General features: G+C 46.0%; 1 protein-coding gene across 11 annotated transcripts in view; it reads left to right on the top strand.

Annotated features, from left to right (window-relative positions):
• The window catches only part of AHI1 (Abelson helper integration site 1), a 136,155-nt gene that overhangs the window by 1,537 nt on the left and 114,449 nt on the right, over positions 1 to 20,169 (top strand). For 10 of the 11 annotated variants that reach the window (XR_013624415.1, XR_013624414.1, XR_013624413.1 and 7 more), the window contains exon 2: positions 18,239 to 18,388. Coding sequence is in view for 8 of the 11 variants with exons in the window: in XM_078783789.1 (XP_078639915.1) it covers positions 18,355 to 18,388 (34 nt within the window). In the remaining 3 variants the exon portion in view is untranslated. The remainder of the gene's footprint in view (positions 1 to 18,238; positions 18,389 to 20,169) is intronic. The other variant, XM_078783788.1, reaches the window with a different exon arrangement.

Here is a 20,169-nt window from a genome sequence, read left to right as displayed (position 1 = left end):
ATAGGGGTTTTCTGCACTTAATTACATGAGAAACTTGTAAACTGTGAAGACAATGTAAAAGCTGTAACATTTATTATAACAATTTCTGCTAAATTAGTACAGGTAAAATTTCTTCTAAATTACTACAAGTAATTTCTTAGAATTGCCTGTACAAACTATACTTCAACAATTTCCGAGAAATTATATTTGAGGAATTCCCTGTCCAGCAATTTCCTGTAAATTATAAACTCCAAGGATTCCTCATCTAACATACTCGAAAATAATTCACCAAATTCCGAGAAATAATATTTGAAGGACCCCACCCACCGCTAGCTGCACTTAAGAATTGGCTTTCTGGGGTCAGGTAAGCTGCTGTACTACACCAGCATGACTAAGCTTTTGTAGTTTCCATGCCAAATAAAATCCACCCAGATCTTGGACTATTAGACCTGTCAGACATGTCAACGATTAACGACATACCTAATCTAATTTACATTATAATGCCCTTAAAGAGAGGTTTTGCGTTTCTGATTTCCACACAATCTGATAATAGGAGCATTATAATCGACACATGCAAAAACCTTCAGAGATCCATGTTTCATTTTCTCCATAAGAAACAACATGCCCCCAACTTTTGTTGATTTTCGAACCCACTAACATATGTCATTTTTTAAATTTCAGGTGAGGCCTATGCTTGATTATGGAGCATGCTAGCGGGGTAGCTCCTGACCCTGGCAGGAAGTGTATCCTCCATGTGGGAAAAGCAGATGAGACCACTGGCAACATCGCACCCATCACTGAAGACCATTGGTCATCCATCATCAATGTAGCAGCAAGGAGGAGACAAAAACGAAATTTTGTCACATCCAAGTACTATACGATAATTCAGTCGCTGCCAGATGAATCCGACAGTAGCCATGGCTATCACGTGAACTGTTACAAAAACTTTACTGCCATGGCCCAGTGATAATACAACAGAAAAAACCCAGACACATGCATCAAGTGAGAAGACCCTGCGTTCATCATGTGATTTTGCCCCGTCAACGTCTACCTCGGGTATTTTCCCACGCATTTGCCTGTTTTGCAAGAAAGCTAGGAAGAAGAAGGGTGGTAGAGAAGAACATCTTGGTGAATGTGAAACTCTCGAAGCTGAGATAAAAATAAAAACTGCTGCAGCTGATAAAAAGGACAACAGCCTTCTTGGACTGATCTCTGGTGTAGACTTTCGATGTAAAGAGGTTCGGTACCATCACAGTTGCAGAAGTACTTACCTTTCCAATGCACAGTCTCTCCATAGGCCTACTGCTATTGCAGGTAGCATTTCTTTGTTAGGTTTATATGCTTACATCGAGAAATCAGTTATATTTGGCAAAAGGCCTGAACTTCTTACATCCATCTTCACTCGGTACCAAGAGCTTTGTGAAGACGCCGGTGAGACTCCAATTTCTACAGCCAGAAATTTGGCAACAAACTTACAGAATAAATTTGGTGACATAATTAGGGTAGAGTGTAAAGATAGGGCTAGAAAGGCAGGGGCCATTCTTTATCCCACAGGTTTAGGTGAGCACCTTATCCATACAGCCTATGATTATGCAGCATCGCCTGAAGCTGTCATTCATAAGGCTGCCTTACTCTTGCGTAAAGCAATCAAACATGCACAAATCACACCTATACCTGAACCTCCCACTCTGCAAAACCTGTATGAGGGTGAAGTTACTGTCCCAGATATGTTGATAGATTTCTTTCAGGTCTTGTACGGGGGCCCCAATCAAAACTTGTACACTCCAAAACTCAAACGTCGTGCCTTGTCCTCAAGCCAGGATGCCTTATTCGTTACTCAAAGGGGGAAAGTAAAACCAGCCAAACAGATAATTCTCGGAATGGCAATCAAGTCTATGACTGGTAGCAGGAAGCTGATTGAAATGTTGAACAGATTTGGCCATGTTGTCAATTACCACACCATTGAGACACTGGAGACATCCTTAGGAGATGCCATTCAGAGTACGGAGCAGACCTGTCCGGAGGGAACCCTTCTTGATCAGGTGTTTGGTTTGGCGTTCGACAATTTTGATGAACTGTCTGAGACATTGTCAGGAGCCGACACTCTTCACGATACAATGGGTATCTTGTATCAAAATAAAGATGTGGTAGGGACAAGCAGACCCGTTAATCAAGTTGCGCCAACAACATCACAGCCAGAAAAAGTATCAAGAAAGAGAAAACTGCATGTTCGGGAACATCCCTTTGAGCCATACCCTAAAAAAACCCGAATGGGCACATTTGATTGTGAAACCACCGATGTTGACAACCGGCCTGCTAATCGGAAGCTAGCTCTAGACAAGGACCTTGCATGGATGATATGTCATGCCTTGCAGATGGCTAACATTCCCATGTGGGTAGGATTCAATGCTTTGATATGCCCAGACACAACTCCAGAACAAAATGTCTTGTATATGAAAAACTTGAACAAGCCGATAACGTCGCTTGATGTTATACAGGATACCCTAATCACCACACAGAATTGTGCGCAAGAGTGCGGTCAGCAGTATGGTGTTGTAACCTATGACCTCAATGCTGCCAAACCTGCCATGCAGATTCAGGTTACCGAGTCGCCCAGGTTCGACAAGGTCTTCATCATGCTTGGTCCATTCCACATAGAAATGGCTTTCTTTAAAGCCCTAGGGAAACTGATCGATGCATCTGGTGGCCCAGAAATGCTGCGAGACACAGATGTCCTAGCTGCTGGATCCCTGAATGATTTTCTGAGTGGCAAGCACTTCAACAGATGCAAACGGTTGCACCCGATACTGGCCTTGGCATTTGAACTAATACACTTCCAAGCATTCCTTGAGACATTTGAAGGCAATGATGAAGTTGAAGATTTACTTTCAAGGTTACAAACAAAACAGGATGAAGAGACATTGACACAAATAGAATCATCTTCTGCGTTCACAAGATGTGTCACGTCATACAAGGAGTATGCTGTCCAAACCCGATCAGGGACACATGGACCAACTGCCCAATTCTGGATGATTTACATCGACTTTATCCACGACTTCCACCTTCTGGAGCGAGCAATTCGAACAAACGACGTGGACCTGTTCACTCATGCACTAACACCAATCATACACTTGTTCTTCGCCACAAACCATGTCAATTACTCACGGTGGCTCACGAAGTTTCAGTTGGACTTGGTAAACATGGACAGTACTCACCCAGGACTTCGTTCTATCTTGGAAAACGGTGTCTTTACGGTTAAAAGGACTGACAAGGCATTCAGTAGATGCCCAGTAGATCTTACACTGAAACAGACAGTAAATGCCGATTCTGCATCCAGACGGACTGGTATATCATCCATGACAAACAACTTCAGTGCACGTCTTCGCTGGATGTTAACCAAGTCCACCAGAGCAGCAATTATATCAAGGGCATTAGCAATGACCGGACTATCTCAAACGGAAGACATCACAGCTGAACTCCGCCCAGCTCGCATCAGAAGGGACACAAGCGATTTGCATAAGGTTGTAAACCAGATAAAAGACTCATGCAATCCATTTAAGTACACTGAAATATCGGATAGGCTGTACAACATCAGCACTGGTAAGGCAGCGACAGATTCCATCAAGACATGTTTGCTGGCCATCCGGGAGAAAGGACAAGCCAGATACAACGAATTTGTTGATGCCTGCATTGAAGATCCAAATCGGTTTGAACGGCCAATCAAAAGGGAGAAGCTCAGAACCTTCACGGAAAATGGCACAGTAAATAAGCGTAACAGAGACAAACGTGTTGCATCACTTGTGTGCACTCGTGACCTTATGGGACGCCTGGTTGTCATTGCTTGTCAGAGAAAACTTGATTTGAAACATATCTTTTCATATCCACTGACACCGGTTCCACTGTCCATGTGCAGCACAGACGGTTGTATGGTCAAGACGGAAAAGAGTGGCCTTCTGGAGCTGTTAGAGAGCAAAGTTCCCTCTGTCACACCAAGCTCAGTTGATGCCTATGTGGTTGATGGTATGTTCCTGCTACATGTTCTTCCACCCCACATTCCAGGAACGTATGGAGCCTTCTTGGCAGCCGGCATTTTAAGACAAGTCACCGCTCTCTCCCGTGGAAGAGTGCATCTCATCTTTGACGCATATCCAGTCCTATCAATAAAAGACTGTGAAAGAGCAAGAAGAGGTCTGGATGACACAGACAAGAAAGAATACGCCATATCTGGACCTGAACAGCACCGCCCGAGAAATATCTTGGATTGTCTAAAGTCAAGATCATTCAAAGAGCAGCTACCAAAATTCCTGGCAATGGAATGGGAGGCCCAGCAATATGCAGACATAATTCAAGGACGACTTGTGTATCTCTCGTATCTTGGAGCATGCTACCTTTTCTACGTGAATGATGGGAAAGTCATGAAGGAAGAAGTAGAGACCTTGAAAACCAATCATGAAGAAGCTGACACCTTGATCTGCACTCATGTTAGTCACATTGACAAGGAAAATGCGAAGAACATAGCAGTCAGGGCATCAGATACAGATGTCGCCGTCATTCTGCTGTATCACTGCAGGCAGTTCAAAGCACATATTTGGATGGATGTTGGGACATCGGGAAGGAATGACAGGCGATTCATAGACATCACTGCAATTAGCAAAGTCTTGGAAACCCCACTCTGTCAAGCACTAGCTGGCTTCCATGCATTTACGGTATCAGATTACACATCTGCCTTCTTCAAAAAAGGAAAGAAACGTCCCTTCAAAATTCTTGAGGGTTATAAGGATGCTCAAGACGCATTTGCAGAGATGGCAACGGACAACTTGGGATTGGATTCAGTGGAAGTAATCATGTCTTTCACTGCAAGAATGTATGGAGCCAAGCCAATTCAAGCACTTTCACTCAATGCACTGGTGTTATAATTTCACTCAATGCTATAAAGTGTTTCAGAAGACATATGCACCAAAGGCCACAGCGAAGAATCCTCTTGAGAACCTTCGGGGCATCGATGCAACCATGATACCACCGTGTGAAGCCGAGGTCTCCCAGCAAATCAAGCGTGCATCATTTGTTGCCAAAATGTGGGCGGATGCCAACAAAAAGATGATATGTCAACAGCCAACTGCAGAAAATGGCTGGGAGGTTCAAGGGCAAGCCTACGACGTCATATGGTTTGATGGACCACAGATACCTGGATCTCTTGTTCCTGATGAAGGAGAAACTGAAACTGATGCCGAGGATAATGACAACTTTGAACCCTGCTCTTCTGATGAGGACATTTTGCAATCCGATGAAGATGACGAACAGTAACTCTTAATTTCAAATCTCAGATACAATGTATGTTACACTTACAGGAGGACAAGGCACTGCAAACAGTTTCCAATACGTTTTCTAACATTCTAAACACTAGGAATTCGTCGAAGGATGCATTCAGTGTTTGGTTCTTGTGCAGGAGTGTTTTGTGCTCGAGTTTTAGGCCTACTTAATTATCCAGGTGTTATCGATGTACAGTGTACAGTAGTTGCCATTTAACTTTCCAATCAGATTGAGAGGGTTAAATCCCCTGTTCTTAAGTGACCTCCGCACCACAATTTTTTTTCTTAACTTGTTGTTTATTGATGAGGGGGCCATTCTCTATACATTTTGAATCTGGTTTCAGTTTTGTAGCTTACATGTCAAATAAAACGAGTAGTGTAGCAGCATAGCAAACCTGTTGTGCATTTTGTGATACAAGCACCAAATTTGGTACACTAGTAGACTATCATATTATGAAAAGATCTGGATATTGGGCCATCTCAGATTCAGAGATTTGATTTTTGCAAGATTTCGATTCGATTCGGATCGAAGAGAACACCTTCTTCGTCTTCTGTACAGTGAAGTTGCCAGCCCTGAATTCTCTGGCTACATCTGGGTGCTTCATTGGGAGTGCAACCGTGTCCCTCAGGTGAACAGGGACCCACCTGGCATAGTGTGTGTGGTCTAAGGCATGGAACCATGGGACCAGTTCCGTCAGGGCATCAAGGTACGTCGTGAATGAAGCCTGCCGCAGAGAACGCACGTAGACCAGTACCAACATCTCTAGTTCCAGCACAGTTGCCCAGTACTGAAAGTTGGGAATGTCTTCTCCTCTCTGGTGACACCAGTCTTCGAACTCAGGCAGGTCTTCTGCATCATCAGCATATGTCATACAGTGGCGTTCATACGCACGGTGTTGCAGGATGTGCAGTGCCGCTGCAGTGATTTGATGAGCTCTTCTTGTGCGGGTGACGTGGGCAGCTCGTAGGAAGGAGTCGGCCGTCCCTGGCGTTGCAATCTCAGCTTGCAAAATCTGCAAATCTTGCAAAAATCAAATCTCTGAATCTGAGATGGCCCAATATCCAGATCTTTTCATAATATGATAGTCTACTAGTGTGCCAAATTTGGTGCTTGTATCACAAAATGCACAATTCTTTTGAATATTTGGGCTAAGCCGCCCCACTATAGTTCAAAGGTCATTCAGTCAAAATTGGCATTTTTGACCTGTTCTTAAGTGACCTCCCAAGCACAAATTTTATTCTTAAGGTGGTGCTCGTTGATTAGGGGACCGTACTCTACATTTTCCATGTGGTTTCAGTTTTGTACCTTACATGTCAAATAACAGTGTAAATAGCCATGGGGGCCAAATAGGTACATTTTAAAATGTTTTCGCTGATTGAAATCAAAGGAAGTGGTAAGATTGGAAAAATTTCTGCTTCTCATGTATCTTACTTCAGGCTCCGCTGATATAGGTTTCATTGACAACGCCATGTGTGTATCATGTGGCATGTTGTAATCAAACAGCAATTAAGAGCTGGAAACCCCTATTCCGTGACCTTTGACCTCTTCTTAAGTGACCTTACCACCACATATTCTGTTCTTAAGTTGTTGTTTATTGATGAGGGGACCATTCTCTACATGTTGTATGTGATTTCAGTTTTGTAGCTTATATGTCAAATAAAGGCCTAATTAGCACTAATTAATGTTGTTCTTAAGTGACCTCCCCACCAGAAATTTTCTTCTTAAGTTGCAGATTTGTAGTCAGTGGAGATCACCCTACCACTTGGCATATGAGTTGGTCTTGTAGTCTCTATGTCAAATAAAACCAATCTGGGGGGTACTTTGAGTGGCGCCCCCTACCCCACCCACCGCTAGCTGCACTTAAGAATTGGCTTTCTGGGGTCAGGTAAACTACCTGTACCACACCAGCATGACAAAGCTTTTGTAGTTTCCATGTCAAATAAAATCCACCTAGCTCTCGGACCATTATTTTCTATCTCATTTCAAGGTCAGTAACCTTTGTTTTGACATTTCCGGGCCTGGCCTGTCCGGGCCTGTTTCGGTTATAGTCCGTCCTTCGTCATTGAATACCGCTCGCTCGTGAACCATCGTCGTCTCCTGACATGTTTCGAAGTTTGCATTTGAAACTTAATACTACAACATCTCTCTCTCTCTCTCTCTCTCTCTCTCTCTCAGACAACATGGACCAACTTTTAACCACTCATCCCAACACTCTCTTCCTCATATGTGGTGATTTAAATTGTCACCATGACTGGCTGGGTGTGGGTACCTCTCTCACCAGCCATGACAATTCAGCAAAGAACTTCTGTGACTCCATGGGACTGACTCCATCTGTGAACTTCCCAACCCGGATGTATCCCAATGGCAAATGTTCCCTTCTGGACTTGGTGATGACAAACTTCCCTGTAAATGTCTCCTGCTCTTCCTCTGCTCCAATTGGTTCATCTGATTACATGTTCGTGAGAGACAACGTCTCTCTCTGGGAATGTCCGTGAGTCTGGCAGTTCACTCAAGCTGATTGGCAGGGACTGCAAGCAGCCATCACACTTCAAGACTGGTCTCCCAAATCAATCTGCCACTGATATTAACTCAGTCTGGGACAGAAACCTCCTCTGTCTCTCATGCACAGATTAATCCCATCTTATCTTCAGTATCTTACTCGTCCTCCTGCCATTGGTACACTCAATCCTGTGGTGAGGCAGTTGCCTTACATCAACTTGCATTCTCCTCCTAGAAGGCAAATTCAACCAAAGGCAATCTCAGTGCATTCCAAAAAGTCCCCAACAAGTGTGTGTCCATCCTGAGGAGAGCCAGAACACAACATCTGTCCGATATTAAAAATAAACTTTCAAACTTGTCTCCCTCATTCGAAATCCAGTGGTGCCTTGTCAAGTCTGCCTCTGGTGTATGCTCCCCTTAACCCGCCCCCGACCTCTTCAAATGGAACCACAGCCGACGAGGCTCATGAGAAGGCCGAATGCCTCAATTCTGTGTTTGTTTCTAAATCCTGGTTCTTTTAGTACCCATCCTACATTTCCTACACAGAAGGATGTGCGTTCCCGCTTGGAGACTTTTCCCGGATTGTTTTTTCATCGTTCTGTTTGGATATTGTTGGAATATGTTTAAACCGCAGCCGTGATGCTGACGCCCCCCCCCCCCCCCCCCCAGAATTTACATGTTTTAAACGTTTCCCAGTGTGTACCCTGGTCAGAATAGGTACACCGTATCCCTGCGTGTCGTAAGAGACGACTAAGAGGGTTGGCGTCAGGAAGGGCATCCGGCCATAAAAACATTGCCTCAAAAAGAGAACCATGACAATCACAAGTACATATGGGCAGGGTGCAGCCCAAAGTGGAGATCAGTTTCTGAGGTTTGGGACATGGAATGTGGGGACAATGACAGGGAGATCAGGTGAAGTGGTGGAAGTATTGGTCAGAAGAAGAGTAGACATATGTTGTGTGCAAGAGACGAGATGGAAGGGAAGTGGTGTGAGAATGGTGAAGGGTAGGCAGGGACAGAAATACAAGTTTGTGTGGCAAGGGTGCCCGGAGGGCGTGAATGGTGTTAGTGTCCTGTTTTCTGAGGAGTTTGTAGACAGTGTGGTGAGTGTGACTAGAGTGAGTGATAGGTTGATGCTGGTGAAAATGATGATTGGAAAGCTCTTGGTGAACGTCATCTCGGGATATGCTCCGCAGGTTGGTCGAAGCGATGAAGAGAAGGACAAGTTCTGGTGTGCGATAGAGAAGCTGATGGAAAACGTGAAAGATGAGGAAGTTGTTGTGATGGGAGGAGACCTGAATGGACATGTGGGAAGGAGTATGGATGGTTTTGAGCTAGTTCATGGGGGTTACGGATATGGTGTGAGAAATGGAGAAGGTGAAAGGATTTTGGAGTTTGCTGATGGAGCTGATTTGTTGATTTGTAATACTCAGTTCCAGAAAGAGGACAATAAGCTTGTTACATACACGTCAGGTGGGTCGACGACAACCGTTGACTACCTGATGGTGCGTCGGCGAGATAGGGGGCACCTCCGGGACACAAAGGTGATCCCGGGGGAGGAGGCTGTTTCACAGCACCACTTGGTTGTCTGCGACATAAGGGTGAAAGGTGCGAGAAGAGCTCGGCGGGTGAAGTACCAACCGAGAATGAAGGTGTGGAGGTTGAAAGAGGTGACAGTAAGGGAGGCATTAAAAGAGAGGCTGAGTAGGGTAGAGGATTATGTGGTTGAGCTTGAAAGTGGTTGGATGTCAATGAAAGCTAGTCTGTTGGGAGCCGTTGGTGAGGTATGTGGATGGACAAAAGGACCACCGAGGCACTCAGAAACATGGTGGTGGGATGTTGAGGTTGGAAAGAGGATTGACGAGAAGAGGAAGAAGTTCAAAGAGTGGCAGAAGGCGAAGGGTACGGGAGCAGAAACAGCAGAGCATGAAAGTTATAAGGCAGCCAGGAAGGCTGCAAAGAAAGAGGTAGCAAAGGCGCAGGAGGCATGTAGGAAAATGTTCGGAGAACGCTTGGATTCGGAAGAGGGTCAGAAAGCAGTATTCAGGATTGCAAAGCACATAGCGAAAGAGAGGTGTGATGTGATGGGGGTGAGTTGCTTGAAGGATGAAGTGGGACAAATCGTTGTCGACCCAGATGGAATTAACGGAAGATGGAAAAGATATATGGAAATGCTGTTGAATACAGAGAATGAATGGGATGGCAACATAGAGAGTAACCCAGTTTTAGGACCGGCAGAGAAGATAACTGAGAAGGAAGTTGAGGAAGCGATAAAAGCAATGAAGAGTGGAAAAGCGGGAGGGCCGACGGGAGTTGTGGGCGATATGTTGAAGGCAGCAGGAAGTTGGGGTGTGAAGAGAATGACAGAGATCTGTAATCTGGTGGTGAAAGAAGGCCGCATTCCAGTGGATTGGGAACTGAGTACCCTCGTCCCTCTATACAAGGGGAAAGGTGACCCTCTGGAGTGTGGCTCGTACCGAGCGATAAAGTTATTGGAGCATGGAATGAAGGTATTGGAAAGGGTGTTGGAGAGGAGGATAAGGAAGAAAGTGAAGATCGACGAAATGCAGTTTGGATTTATGCCAGGAAGAGGAACGACAGATGCGCTTTTCATTGTGAGGCAGTTGCAGGAGAAGTACATGGATAAGAGGAAGAAGTTGTTTTTTGGGTTTGTTGATCTGGAGAAAGCATTCGATAGGGTTCCACGCAAAGTATTGACATGGGCATTGAGGAAGTTAGGAGTGGAGGAATGGTTGATCAGAGTAGTGATGGAAATGTACAAAAGAGCACGCACAGCTGTAAGGACGAAGGACGGGAACAGTGGTGAGTTTGAGGTGAAGGTGGGAGTGCATCAGGGGTCGGTACTAAGTCCACTACTATTTGTAGCTGTGATGGAGGTGCTGGCTCAGACCGTAAAGGAGGGTTTACCGTGGGAGTTGTTGTATGCAGATGATCTGGTGTTGATTGCGGAAAGTATGGATGGACTGAAGGAAAAGATGAACAAGTGGAAGGAATGTATGGAGACAAAAGGTCTGAAGGTGAATATCGGAAAGACAAAGGTGATGGCAAGTGGTAAAGCATGTGGTGAGGTGGAAAGAACTGGGAAGTGGCCGTGTGCTGTGTGCAGGAAGGGTGTCGGACTGAACTCCATTCAATGTACAATGTGTGCTGAGTGGGTTCATCAAAAATGTAGTGGTCTGAGAGGGTCATTAACCAGTGTGGCAGCTACATTCAAATGTAAGGTGTGCACAGAGGGAGCTGCAGATGGAGGAAATGTTGAGTTGGATCTTGGAGACGGCGTGAAGCTGGAAGGTGTGAAAACATTTTGCTACCTCGGAGACATGCTGAATGGAGAAGGTGGATCAGACTCGGCAACGGTTGCTCGAGTGAGATGTGCATGGAAGAAGTTTCGGGAACTGAGTGGCGTGCTGATGAGGAGGAGAGTGTCGCTGAAGCTGAAGGGAAAGGTGTATGCTGCATGTGTGAGAAGTGTTATGATTTATGGGAGCGAGACATGGGTAATGAACGTAGAGCAGCAACGAAGGCTGGAAAGGGTGGAAATGCGAATGGTTCGATGGATGTGCGGAGTATCGTTGAGAGAGAGGAAGACAAATGATGAATTGCGAAAGATGATGGGAATATTGCCTGTGATTGATGCTGTGAAGAGGAACAGGTTGAGATGGTTTGGTCATGTATTGAGGAAGTATGAAAGTGACTGGTTGAGAAGATTGATGGAAGTTAATGTAGAAGGAAGTAGAGGATTGGGAAGACCGAGAAAGACTTGGCTAAAGATGGTGGAAGAAGAAATGCGGGCAAGGGGGTTAACAAGGAGAGATGCAGAAAATAGGGCAAAATGGAGAAGATTGTCATGGGGACCGCAAGGCTAACCCCCGCTCTAGCAGGGAACATGGCCTTAAAATGCATGTTGTTGTTGTTGTCTACATTTCCTGTTGCACCCAACTGCTCCTGGACTTTCTGGCTTTTGCACCTGAGAAGATGGAGAAGTTTCTTTCAATCCGAGACTCTGCTTCTAGTTCGGACGGCATCAGTTCACGTGCCCAGAAACCTGCTCTGCTGCTCTTGTGCTTTCTCTCTGTGCCCTTTTCGACTCGGGTGTGGTTCACCGTACCCTTTATTAAATATTCATCTTACCCTGTTCACTCTATTTTCACCCAAAAACAATCCCCTTAACTACAGACCTATTAGCCTTCTTCCAATTATCAGCAAGGTTATGGAATCCATCATCACAGTTGACATTAAATCCTTTCTTTTCTCCAACAGCCTAATCCCAGATCATCCATTCAGATTTAGACCTGGCCACCCCACCTTGGACATGCTGCTTCAACTCTCCCAACAATGGATGGAGGCCTTCTATGTCAGGCATGCGATCAGGGCCGTCTTTCTGGATATTTCTCGTGCTTTCGATAGCCTGAAGTCGTGCATTTTTTTTTTTTTGCATTTTTTTGTATACAAGATTGAGGCTTGTGTAAGAGCTAACATTGATCACAAAAAAAAACGGACACACAAAACATACAATAAAGGGAGCGGGAGACAAGATGGGGAGAGAGAGGGAAGCACACACGTACAACAGGAGAGAACAGGGACATCGGGAGATCTGTGGGAGGGAGAGGGCTTGGGGGGAGGAGGCATGGTAAGGGGGTTGGGGGTGTGGGGGGTGCGAGAGGTATAAAACACATGGGCACTGCTAGGACTTCTAGGAAAGAAGTCGGTATTTCAGAAAAGTGGATCTGGGGTGAATTAACGGGGGTAGAAAAGATCAAGGTTTTGGATGGGGGAAGATAAGAGATGGTGGTGAACAGCTGTTTTATAGACCTGGAGGGAGGAGTGGGATTGAAGAGAGTGAGGGAGTTTGTTCCAGAGGCGGAAGTAGGGAGGAATGAAAGAGTGCAGGTGAGCAGAATATATGAATGAATTATCGTTTTAAGGCCATTTTCCCCGCTAGAGCGGGGGTTAGCCTTGCGGTCCCCATGACAATCATGGTTCCCTGTTTGAGGCAATGTTTTTTTTATGGCCGGATGCCCTTCCTGACGCCAACCCTTGGTCACGCTCATACGATGCGCAGGGATACGGTGTACCTATTCTAAATCGGGGTACACACCGTGATCATTCATCCCAGCAAGCTGGTACTCAATTTGCCGATCTCGGAAGGATGACAGGCCGAGTCAACCCCCCTGGCGTTAATTCAGCGATCGACCGGGATTCAAACCCAGGATCCTAGGATCCCAAACCGGCACCCTAACCACTAAGCCAACACCAGGCAGAGAGTCTTGATTTTGAGCTCTGTCTCTGTCTCTGTCTGAGCAGAGAGTCTTGATTTTGGCAATTTCACCAAAAGAGGGTTGCTGGCAGATCTTGTGCGACCTGTAGGAATATTGGGGAGATAGAGCACAGACAGAGCTGGGGGAGCTAGGCCTGATAGGTGTCGGTAGAAGACAGAAAGACCACCTTACCTGCCTGCGGTGAGTGAGTGAAAGGCCCTCGCGATCAGCTTCGTCGCAGGAGATTCCAATGATTCTGAAAGCTTTGGTTTCAACACTGTGCAGACGAGCTAGGTGTGAGGCAGGAGCACCAGCCCAGAGGGGAGAGCCCAGAGGGGATTCCATTGAGCTGCGGATGAAAGCCTTGTATGTGGTGTGGAGCTCAGGTGTGCCAAGGAAGGACTTCGCACGACGGAGGATGCCCAGTCGGCGACTGGCTTTGGAGGCCAGCTTGGAAATGTGGTTTTCCCAGGAAAGATCATGGCAGATAGTGAGACTCAAAAGCTTGAGTGACAGAACTTCTTGGAGAGGGTTGTTCTGAAAGTAGATGGGAGAGTTTTCCTGATGATCTTTTCGGAGAGACATTGTAAGAGTGTGAGATTTGTCAGGATTGAAAGACATGTTCCACTTGTTTGACCAGTCTGTGATTTTGTCCAGGTCAGCAGTGAGTGAGGAGGCTGCAGACTGCCGATCTGAGGGATGAGGCACGGAGCGGCAGAGAGTGGAGTCATCAGCAAAGATATAGAGAGGATTTTCCAGATCGTCGGAGAGATCATTGATGAAGACCAGAAAAAGTACAGGGCCCAGAACACTACCTTGGGGAACTCCAGCCTGAACAGGAAGGGGCGATGAGAGAAATCCATTCAGGGCCACACATTGACTATGACCAGAGAGGAAGTCTGCAAGCCATGCGTGGAGATTTCCATAGATACCATAGGAGGAGAGTTTGCTGAGCAGAGTGGGGTGCCAGACCGTATCGAAGGGACGTGATTACGAAGGCAGCCTTACTCTCCAAACTCTCTGACTATGGCATCCGAGGCCAACTCCACACATAGCTTCCTGAATTCCTCTATCCTCGTAGCCAATGAGTGACTCAACCGAATTCTTTCATCTCCTCTCCCTGCCAACTCCACAGTGGCCCAATGCAGTGCTCTGGGCCCAGTCCTATTTTTGATCTAAAACAGTGATCTCTCTGACTCTCTGGAAAATCCTCTTTATCTATTGGCTGATGACTCCACTCTCTGCTGTGACATCCCTCATCCTTCAGACAGGAAGGCTGCAGCTTCTTCCCTCTCTTCAGATCTTGAAAAAAAATCACCAGCTTGTCAAATACCTGGAATATGTCTTTCAATCCTGACAAATCTCGCACTCTCAATATCTGTCTCTCTCTGAAAGGTCCGTCTGGCAAACCCTCCAATCCACATTCTCAACAATCCTCTTGAGGAAGTTCAGTCATTCAAACTCCTGGGTCTCACTATCAGCCATGATCTTTCTTGGGCAAACGACATTTCAAAGTTGGCCTCCAAAGCCAGATGCCAACTGGGCATCCCATGTCATACCAAATCCTTCTTTGGCAAACCTGAACTCCTGTCGATGTACAAGGCCTTCATGTGCACCTTTATGGAGTACTGCTCTCTCCTCTGGGCTGGATGCCCTGCCTCGCATCTTGAAGATTATTGGAATCTCCCGCGATTAAGCTGAGCCGATGGGTCTATCACTTCGCTATCACAGACAGGTTGGTGGTCTCTCTGTCTTCTACCATCTCCTTTCTGGTCTTGCACCCTCTGCTATTTCCATGCTTTGTCCCCACCTCCATCCCTCACCCCCAGGTTTCTGCAGGGCTCACACGATCCTAAATCTACTGAATCTAGGATCACTGTATACCTATATATGACTAAAATCGAGGGTCCAGCTACTACCTAAATCCAGGATCGTTGTTCACCTCCACACATTCGTTTTTTTCTGCCTGTGGAACCAACTTCCACATCCTCTTAAATCTCATCCTTCCTTCCAGGTCTTCAAGACAGCTGTTCACTGTGTTGATACCGGATCATATGTCATGATCCCGGGCAAGATTTCTGTTGCTATTATTATTGTTGTTCTTTTTCTTACTTTCGCAAGATTTAATAAAACATCAGTGAGACCTGGTACGGTGATGGCGTCTGGTTCCTGCTTATGGTCACTACATGGTGTCAGAAGTCCTGAAGCCATGAACCAAAGTAATTGGGAAAAATGAACATGTTTAAGCCACTGGAAACTTTCCCCTATGCAACGGGGAATGTGGTGGACAAGTGGAGGTGCTGGGAGCAGCTTTTCCGAATGTATCACACTGCTGCAGAGCTTGTCCAAAAGTCAAGAAAAACGCAAGTTGCCATTTTGCTGCCCTTTACTGGCGTGGAAGCGCAGGATATTCAATAATAACTTCATATTTTCTGAGGATCATGACCATTGGGAACAGTTAGTCTAGATGTTCCATACATAATGTGAGCCCCGAAGCAACAAGGTATTTGGAAGATACAAGTTTTGGCAATGCGGTCAGCACGACGGGGAGACTGTTGACTACTGGGTCAAACATTTATGAACACAGCTGTACAATTGTGAGGATGAGTGACAAGAGAGAGAAGAATCTCAGAGATAGGATCGTGTTTGTGTGGCAGATGTACGAGTGAAGGAGAGACTCTTGAGGGTAGAGAACCTAAGCCAACAGAGGACTCTGGATATTTGTCACTCAGCAGAGGCTCGTAAAACCCAGCTTCAAACTATGTCCTCTAGTCAGCACCTGCACAGGTACATGCTGTGTATTGTCACAAAGCCTGTAACTTTGTCGTACCTATAACAAGTCAAATCATTTTAGGCACAGTGCCGCTCAAAGAGGAGAGTGAAGAAAAATGGAACAACCTATGTGGTCGAACAGGAGTCATATTGCAATGACACAGATCTATTCATTGGGACAGTACCATCAGCACCAGCTCTGACAGCTGCAACCCACTCGGAAGGATAAAGTGACCGGATCATTCCATTAGTGATAAACAGATGCCAGGAATGCTTCAAGCTCAATACTGGAACTAACACAACTATTATATGTAATAGGGACTATCAGCGTCTGCAGCCCAAGCCATGTCTGAGACGGAGCCCAGTGACTCTGAAAGCATAAAACAGCAAATCCATACCTAATCTAGGTGTATGCTGCATGCAGCTCGAGTGGAAGAGGCACGTATTCACTACCAATGTGGACGTCGGTCCTGATAGCAAGTTTGCACTACTCAGGCGCCAAGATGGTCTCAGACTGGGTCTTGTGAAACGGGTGTACACAGTAGCAACAGAGACCTTGTGCTCACAATCAAGACCAACTGCACTCAAGGAGCAGGTGCAACAGATTCACCCATCGCTGTTTACTGGAAGAGAATACCTACCGGGTATGCACTCTGTCCAACTGCGAGGAGGCACAAAACCAGTTATCAGGATGCAGCAGCATTGGTCCATCAAATCAAATTAGATGTGTGCTCATCCAAATCGACAACCTTCAATACTCCATGTGGGCAATATTATTATTTTGGCATGCCTATGGGTATCTCGTCCACACCAGAAGTGTTTCATAAGAAACTTAGAAATTTCCAGAAAATTCTCTTCGAAAATTCCAGAAATACTGGCAGACTTGCCAGGTTATCGAGTGTACATGGATGATTTGATTACGTGGGGACACAGCTGAGGAACCTGATGCATGGTTGGAGGCAATACATGATCTCTTAGTCGAGGTGGGACTTCGCCTTCAACCTGGATAAGTGTTGTTTCAGGCAGACTGAGCTTATGTACCTTGGAGATTGTATAACGGTGCAGGGAGTGCAGCCTGATCCAGCAAGGTGAGGTGATCACCAGGATGCCTACACCCTCTGACAGTGATGAATTGCAAAGAGCGCTCAGGCTGGTGACATACGTCAGTAGGTTCATGCCTTACCTGTCAGCCTTATTTATTGGTGGAACAAAATGCAGATTAGCAGTGGAACCATGGGCATTGGGCATGCTAAAGAGTGGCAGGATATTAAACAACTATTTAAGATTTTTTTTTTTTTAAAGTTATCCCTAAATAAGGCTGAAAGGTACTATATGTGAAGGGCTAGAAGGAAAAATAAGAAGAGGAAAAACTGGCAAAACCTTCGCCTGGTCCAGAAACGAGGAAAACTCTTCGCATGACCACTGTGCAGGAGGGGGGTAACTAGGCCAGGCAGAAAAATTAATTTTCCTACCCCCATTGGGTGTTTTTTAGAAGACACAATCTCTGTACTAGATGGCTGTTGGCTCCCAAAGGGACATCATCCGCCATTTGACAGGTGTTGTTTTTAGTCCTGGCAGGGTTACACAGTCACTCTCCCCACTACCAAAGCCAGTGAGAGGTGTTGATTTAGTCCCCGACAACCTGACCATGCGGCAAGTAGCACTGGGTTACATGTTACCAGTGGCAGTCCCAAAAGACTGACCTGACCTTAAACCAGAACTGTACTATTAACCCAGGTGACTGGACTGCAGTGCTATGATCCACAAGGGCCAACCAAGGTGTCGACAGATGCCAGCAAGAATGGTTTTGGAGCCTTACTCCTGCAGGAGAGAGAGATACATTGGCTACCCATCACCGATGCTTTAAGGTCAATGACTCTGGCAGAGACTAAGAGACTGGTCGATTGAGAAGGAAATACCCTAACAACCCTAACCCTAACAACCCTAACCCTAACAACCCTAACCCTAACCGTAACCCTAGTTGTTAGCATAGCCTGTGGCTGTTGGTTTGTATCATTGCTGGGCGCATGACTGTGCTGCTGATGCTGTTCCCCCTGTAGGTTATGGCAGGAATTTGGAATTTGGCCAGGGTGCCGGTGATAGCTCACTTACTCTTCACGAAGGACACCATGGGATCTTTAATGTCCACCAACTAATGCTGGCAGATGGGACACCCGTTTAACATCCATCTGACGGATGGCACACACATTGATGAATCACCTTTCCTCTGAAACTCCGGGATGGCAGTTTATAGCTGGGCCATGATTCAAACATGGTATAAATCCTAGAGGCGAGTGTGCGTACCTCGCGCCAACCCTGCCAGCCATGAGCCATTGTATTCGACCAAAATTTGTAAATGTGCATTGTTTTATGAAAGGATTTATTTTTTCTTTGCCCAGGTAGCTGCGGCCTTGGAAGATATCAGGAGCATTTTACCCTGGAGACTTGCTGAAGAGTGTACCATCAGCCAGAGGAAGTTCAACGCATTCACGGGAAATTATGCATATCTCATGTAATGGCGAATATTTCAAGACAAGGTGACTTACAAGGTGAAGGCCCAGTCATTTTGTGCTTCCCTCATAGCTGTGTTTAAGGTGAATGAATTTCCAAATGTTCTCCAAGTGTTTTCTTCGATCACCATTTCAAGTTGACTTTGTGGTTGTTTTCCATATATTTCCCAGTCGTGCATCACAATCCGGAAAAGTTGCAGGTTGGCAGTTCATACAACTAGAACAATGCGACTGTGTTGCCAATATGCCTCCGCATAGTCCCACAACGGGTAGATGCCATCAATCTGCATATGTATGGTTAGGGGATCACGTTTGTGAAGTCTCGTGTTGATCGGATATGGTTCGTTTTTCTATCCAAGATGGCTGCCAAACCACGTGACCTATGACATCATCATTTTCAAACTATATGCAACAGTGGGACTGTATTCCCACTGTTGTATTCACTGGGACTGACACAATCTGTCAATTTCCCGACCCGGATCTCAGTCAACGGAGCATCTTCTCTTCTGGATTTGGTTATGACAAACTTCCCTGAAAATGTCTGCTGCTCTTCTTCTGCTCCAATCGGCTCATCTGATCATGTGCTTGTCAAAGTGGACATCTCTCTGACCATTCTCAGAGAGCCTCCTCAGCGTCGACGAGTCTGGCATTTCACTCAGGCCAACTGGCACGGTCTTCAAGCAGCCATCAATCATCTGGACTGGTCTCCCATCTCTACCGCCTCTGACATCAACTCATCCTGGGAATTCTTTCAAAGTAAATTGCTCTCTCTCATGCACAGATTTATACCATCTCGTCTTCAGTTGTCATACCCTTCCTCCCGTCCATGGTACACGGAATCTTGTGGTGAGGCTGTTGCCCTGAAACAACTTGCCTTCGTCTCCTGGAAAGCAAATCCAACGGAAGGAAATCTCATTTCCTTTCACAAAGCCCGAAACAAGTGTGTGTCCACCCTCAGGAGAGCCAGGAAACAATATCTCACCATTCTCAAGACCGAACTCTCTTATCTGTCTCCCTCTTCCAAATCCTGGTGGCGTCTGGTCAAATCTGTTTCTGGTGTTTGTTCCCCCTCCATCCCCTCCCTCACCTCAAACGGCTTAACGGCTGACTCCGCACGTGAAAAAGCTGAATGCCTCAACTCTGTGTTTGCCTCTAAATCTTGTGTCCCAAACCCATCCCTCTCTGTACCCACCGTACCCAGTCGTACCCAGCTGCTCCTGGACTCTGTGTCCTTTCCTCCTGACAAGGTGGAAAAGTTTCTGTCAACCCTCGACTCTGATTCTGCAACTGGTCCTGACGGCATCAGCCCACGGGTCCTAAAATCATGTTCTTCTGCTCTTTCACTCCCTCTTTCTGTTCTCTTCACCCTCTCTTTTGCTCAAGGTCATCTGCCATCTGCTTGGAAATCAGCCAACATCACCGGTTTGCACAAAAAAGGTGCAAAAACAGATCCCAGCAACTACAGACCAATCAGCCTTCTCCCAATTATCAGCAAAGTCATGGAATCCATCATTGCTTCAGATATTAAATCTTTCCTCTTCTCCAATGGCTTGATCTCTGATCATCAATTTGGTTTCAGACCTGGTCACTCTACTCTGGACATGCTGCTTCTGCTTTCTCAACAATGGATGGAGGTCCTCAACGCCAAACAGGAAATTAGAGCTGTCTCCCTTGACATTTCACGTGCCTTCGATACGGTCTGGCACCCTGCTCTGCTCACCAAACTCTCCTCCTTTGGTATCCATGGAAATCTCCACGCATGGCTGGCGGACTTCCTCTCTGGTCGTAGTCAACGTGTGGCCCTGAATGGGTTTCTCTCA

This window comes from Myxine glutinosa, chromosome 8, assembly GCF_964187855.1.
Source record: "Myxine glutinosa chromosome 8, kmMyxGlut1.1, whole genome shotgun sequence".
Taxonomy (NCBI): Eukaryota; Metazoa; Chordata; class Myxini; order Myxiniformes; family Myxinidae; genus Myxine; species Myxine glutinosa.
Note: the sequence above shows the minus strand (reverse complement) of the source record. Positions and strands in the feature narration are given on the sequence as shown.